At 35.0% G+C, this 6,313-nt stretch overlaps 1 protein-coding gene across 1 annotated transcript in view; it reads right to left on the bottom strand.

The window, feature by feature from the left end:
* The window catches only part of LOC107704466 (aurora kinase B-like), an 11,732-nt gene that overhangs the window by 2,222 nt on the left and 3,197 nt on the right, over positions 1-6,313 (bottom strand). The window contains exons 7-8 of the mRNA XM_016507394.1: positions 4,688-4,836; positions 2,839-3,013 (exon numbers count right to left, since the gene is read on the bottom strand). Of these exons, the coding sequence (XP_016362880.1) occupies positions 2,839-3,013; positions 4,688-4,836 (324 nt within the window). The remainder of the gene's footprint in view (positions 1-2,838; positions 3,014-4,687; positions 4,837-6,313) is intronic.

Raw genomic sequence — 6,313 nt, forward strand, 5'->3', positions numbered from 1 at the left:
TGTGTTTTTAACGTAAACTTGTGTGTGAATGAGAACTTAGTTTAGTACTCACATGCTGCGACAGCCGCTTTCTGTGCGTGTGCTTCGGATGTGTGCGCTCAGAAAACCGTATATCAGAAGTAGGGCTGTGCAATATTGAAGAAATATTTGAGATACACGATACCTTGTTAAAAAATGCGATATTTGATATGCGATACGATATTGCTTAAAGTGTGTAAAATCAATTTCAATTATATTTTAAAATATTTCACATCAGAAAACGGGTCACAACTCTGCCATGCGTCAAAGATGCAAAATATCTACTGCTACTCTTCTTCATATGCTCTGAATTAGGGCTGTGCGATATTGAAGAAAAATGCGATATGCGATACCTTGTTAAAAAATGCGATATTTGATATGCGATACGATATTGCTTAAAGTGTGTAAAATCTATTTAAATTATATTTTAAAATATTTAAGAATTAAAATCATATAACCAAGTTGTTTCACATTCTTTCTTGGAAAATAAAGAACCACTACAACTTCTGAAAGGGACCAGCAGTGTTTTAGCATTACATAAAAAGTAATGTCACAAATCAGAAAATGTAATTTAACATCAATGTGAATATTATATTTTATAACATTACTCATAATATATTGTGACACTGACATACACACACAGACATGTTTAAAATAATTGACATTTTTAATTGAAATAATCCTAAATAAGTACAATAAAATTAATAATATACAAAATTAAAATTATATAGAATTATACCGCCTGTTTATATATATATATATTTAGTTATACTGTATACAATAAAAAATAAAATAGATATAAATAAAAAATAAAATGAATAAATATTTATAAATTGTTACTTAAAATATAAAAAAATATATGAAAAATAAACTAATAAAATAAATACGTTTCAGAATACATACAACACTAATAAATAAAATGTATAGATAATATAAAAACATTTATAAATACTAAGCACATTGATAAATAAATGATCAAAAAAATTTTTTTTTATTTGTTGAACATCTTTAATATAACTGAACATATTAATAAAAATCGTAAAAGTACTTATTAAAACTACACTAGAAGCTGAATTAACCAGACGCACACCAAATATGCCTAGCACACATTTACACAGACTAACCACTTAAAAACAGCTCAGACTGAATGCAAGCGGCCCCTAACGCTCCTGACGGGGCCCCTTCACAATCACCCACTGCGGGATAGTGTTCGGATGGAAATAAAGGACAGAACGAAAGCGTCCCGTGTGTTTAACAGCTCACTGATTATGAAGAGCTGCTCGTGTTTCTCAGGGGCCGAGAGCGGTGTGTGCGTCCCAATAAACGCTGCTTCCATAAATGGGCTTTTAAAGGCTCGGAGCAATTCAACGGGAATGGTCTTAATCGTCAGTGTGCTGTGCTTCAGTGGAGAGTGCACTGAACGACACGCAACACTCGCTCTGTGAGGAGCGACCCATTCAGATGTGACCCTGACGCCAATCCATCCTCACGGGCCACACAGACCGAGTTCACACACATTACCACATTTCACATCAGAAAACGGGTCACAACTCTGCCATGCGTCAAAGATGCAAAATATCTACTGCTACTCTTCTTCATATGCTCTGAATTAGGGCTGTGCGATATTGAAGAAAAATGCGATATGCGATACCTTGTTAAAAAATGCGATATTTGATATGCGATACGATATTGCTTAAAGTGTGTAAAATCTATTTAAATTATATTTTAAAATATTTAAGAATTAAAATCATATAACCAAGTTGTTTCACATTCTTTCTTGGAAAATAAAGAACCACTACAACTTCTGAAAGGGACCAGCAGTGTTTTAGCATTACATAAAAAGTAATGTCACAAATCAGAAAATGTTATTTTAACATCAGTGTGAACATACAAACAAAAAAAAATTAATGACACTAATTTTATATCATTGTAACTTTGCTTTCCACACACTTTAAGTAGTACTTCATATACCACAGCAAACACTATAGTCTGAGAAAGTTCAAACATGATTAAAGGCAAGTGGACAGTCAGTAAACAAAAAAAAAAAGAAATACACAATTTACAAGCATAGATAATATAAACCGTAGTATTCATTAGGGCTGTGCGATTTGGGGGAAAATATCAAATTGCAATTTTTTTTGACAGATATTGCGATTGTGATTTTAAATTTGCAAAGTCACGCTTCAGCTCAATATTGCCAATAATGTGCAGCACAGTATGGGTATCAGTACCCTGCTGAAAAAAACAATAGAAACCATCACAGAAATTCTTAGTTTCCATTAAACCATTACAAAATTCCTTTTTGTTTTGGGCATTATTCCAATAGGAATTACTGTTGTTCTATTGGTTGCCATCTGCCAGATTACATCCCACCAATAGAATCCATCAAATAGACACCATTATAGTTTACATTAAAACCAATACAATTCCCATTATAACCCTGAAATCCATTACATTTGTTATTGTGTTTTGGGAGGGGTTCTATTGTTTTTTTCTTCAGCAGGCAAGATTATAATGGTATAACTACTTTTACAGAATTAACTTAATTAAATTGTTTCTGCTTCCACTCAAAACAGGCATTTTCAAAATGATATAATAAATGATCTGTGGAGTATTTTGAGCTGAAACTTCACAGACACATTCTGGGGACACCAGAGACTTCGATTACATATTGTAAAAAGGGGCATGATATGTCTCCTTTAAGAATTTGTTTCTTGAGAATATATCCGTCAGAGCCTGAAGCGTCTCTGCTGACAGACAGACAGCAAGGGTTCGCTCACACTAAATCAAACGCTCCCGTGATGCTGGATGCAGACAGACCTTAGTGATGCGCTTGTATGTCTCTGTTTGGCTGGCGGTCTCGAACGGAGGGTTTCCCACCAGACACTCGTAGCACAGCACACCGATGCACCACAGATCCACCTTCTCATCGTGAGTGTGACCCTCGATCATCTCCGGCGGCAGATAGTCCAGAGTCCCACACATGGTCCTCCGTCTGACACACACACACACACACACACACACGCTTAAAGCAGAATAACTGAAGATATTAAGTCTAGTTTTCTGAAAAATGTGGAGTTTATTTCACTGTCATTTTGTGGTTTTAGTGTTGTGTTTTATGTTTGACACGGTTTTATTATGCGTTTACTTATTGTACAGCACTTTGGTCAATGGTCGGTTGTGTGAAAGTGCTCAAATAAATAAAGAAAAGAAAAAGGAAAGAAAAGAAAAGAAGAGAAAAGAAAAATGCTTAAAACATAAATATCTGCCAGTGGGGTCAGAAAAAAACTACTTTGAATCGAGATTTTTCTGACCCCAAGTTTTTCAAAGAAACACTTAATATAAGTGATTTTGCATCTCAAGTAAAGGCATCTTAATCAGTAATGTGATGGCATACGTTTTCATATGTGAGCCTGGAGCACAAAAGCAGTGTTAAGTCGCTGGGGTATATTTGTAGCAATAGCCAACAATACATTGTATGGGTCAAAATTATAGATTTTTCTTTTATGCCAAAAATCATTAGGATATTAAGTAAAGATCATGTTCCATGAAGATATTTTGTAAATGTCCTACCGTAAATATATCAGAACTTAATTTTTGATTAGTAATATGCATTGCTAAGAACTTCATTTGGACAACTTTAAAGATGATTTTCTCAATATTTAGATTTTTTTGCACCCTCAGATTCCAGATTTTCAAATAGTTGTATCTCAGCCAAATATTGTCCTATCCTAACAAACCATACATCAATGAAAAGCTCATTATTATTATTATTATTCAGCTTTCAGATGATGTATAAATCTCAATTTCGAAAAATTGACCATTATGACTGGTTTTGTGCTCCAGGGTCACAAATGAAAATTGCCGAAGTTTGGTATACGGTATTGAACGACATTACAAAAACATAAGCATTGTCCTCAAGTTTAATACTTTTTAAAAAAATAAAAAATAAATACACAAAGTAGACAAAAGTTTCAGAGTTATTTTAGCACAATTCAGATAGTGAATTTTCTGTTTTTTTTTTTTTTAAATTTTAGTTAGTTTTAGTAATTTTGTTGTGCCATTTAAATTAGTTTTTGATGTCTATATAGTTATTAATTTTTATTTCAGTTTTAATTATGTTAGTACATCAAGTTAAACTAAATTAAACTGAGAAGTGTTGCCTTGGCAACTAGCTGAAATAAACTATTTTATTTGTTTATTCAATTCAAGTTTATTTGTATAGCACTTTTCACGATATAAATCATTGCGAAGCAGCTTCACAGGAAATTAAGTTTCTACAATATTTAGTAGTAGCTTATCAGTGGTGACTGTCAGATTGATGTACATATGGCAGAAATGTATGGTAAAATTCAGTTAATGACGAAATCAAACACTATTAACGGCAATGATTATATGATGCAATCAAACTTGTAGCAAAACTTGGTAGTTTATATTTCTATTAAGCAACTTATTTTTTTTTAATTGTTTGAGTTAACTATAACCCTGGTTTACTAAACAGATCAACTTAACCGTTGATGGAAAGGAAGCTCATGTTCATTCTAAAGACTTGGAAACTAGAATTATTCGTTCTGAAGTGCCTGTGAGGATAATCCCATGCATGTTCAAGTCCAATATTGATTTGTGAAAGTTTAGATGTTTGTCCTGGTGCATTATGGGTGTTTGTTACCTGAGAGACGGTGCGTGGACAGACCAGCCGAAGTCTGCGATCTTGAGCTCTCCTCTGAAACCCAGCAGAAGGTTTTCAGGTTTGATGTCTCTGTGGATCACCTTCTTCTCGTGGCAGTACTGAAGAGCGTCAGCCAGCTCCTCCATGTACTGCAAACACAACATCAGCAGACAGTTGAGCTGCCAGGACCTTGCTCGCTAATCCAAGCGCTCCAAAGTTTGGCTACATTTGCGATCAGAAGCCAAAAAAGCTAAGTATAATATCTGTGATAGTTAAACATGTTGCAAGAGAGGTGTCACCACCAACATGACAAAGCACTTTAATTGAATAGATCGTTAAAGATCGCGAACACGATTCAAACACCAACATGATTCTATTCCTAGATTACAATGATTCGTCTGTTTCATTCCTCAAGCTTTGACGTGTGCGATTAGTGTTGTGATCACGTGGTTCATCCGTGCAGAGTACGGTCACATCAGTGTGATTTAAACATTTAAATCTGCGTTTGCTCAGCGCTGACCTAAAGAGAGCAGCTGTCTGTCATGAATGAAACAGCTTCACAGTCTTTTCAGCCACACGGTATCATTATTTCTGTGTTACAAACACTCAAATCACAGAAGTACTGGGATAAAAGTTTATATTCAGATATAAACTGTGTACGATGTGTGTGGTAGCGATTAAAATAGAGTAAATCACCTTTTGAAAGTAATGTGACACTTCAAATGAAGATTTATTGATTACATTGTTACGCCAGTAGGTGGCGAACAGGAGCTGTTAAAATGTATTTGTCTTTGAATCATACAAGAGATTCGTTAAAGAACGCTGATTCATCCAGTAATGAAACAAGTACATCTTGAGTGAGTCATTTAATTATTGATAAATTACATGTGATTTTGTTTAGTTGTCTAAATGTTTTTTCTTCAGAATCATGAGAGAACCGCAACTTCCATTGGGGGAAAAAAAAAAGAGAAGAAAAAAAACTTCACATTTATCCAGAATCATGCAGCTCTTTTGCACACAAACAGCTCTTAAAGAGTCCAGCTTTTATGTAGCCTGTTGATTTTTGTTCATGGTATGCAGCTCCAATAAATGGTTTGCAAAAAAGAGACACAGAATAAATGTTTGATATTAGGGCTGGGCAAAAAAATCGATTTTTCGATATATCGTTTTTAAAAATGTGGTCAATTCAATATCGATTCTCAAAGGCCACGAATCGATTTTATTTCAATATTTATTTCCGCAAACATTGAACATAAGATTTACGTTAATCTTATTACTAGTCTAATCCACTAGATGTCACCCCCTTATTTGCCTTGCGCAATGTTACAACGGAGAGTCCGTCATTCATTCATTGCTTAAAATGGCGGATTCAGGTGCGTTACCGACGTCCACGCTCTTAATTTCCTTTTATGAATTAACCATTTGTAATCTTATGTTCACTGTTCATTTTTTATAAATATAGGATTTGTGCACGAGTGAGCCTGAGCGTGTGCGAGTGGGCGTGTGCCTGAGCGCGTGTGCGAGTGAGAGCGTGAGCCTGAGCGCGTGAGCCTGAGCGCGTGTGCGAGTGAGAGCGTGAGCCTGAGCGCGTGTGCCTGAGTGCGTGTGCGAGTGAGAGCGTGAGCG

This window comes from Sinocyclocheilus anshuiensis, unplaced genomic scaffold (genome assembly GCF_001515605.1).
Source record: "Sinocyclocheilus anshuiensis isolate Anshui unplaced genomic scaffold, SAMN03320099.WGS_v1.1 scaffold1067, whole genome shotgun sequence".
Taxonomy (NCBI): Eukaryota; Metazoa; Chordata; class Actinopteri; order Cypriniformes; family Cyprinidae; genus Sinocyclocheilus; species Sinocyclocheilus anshuiensis.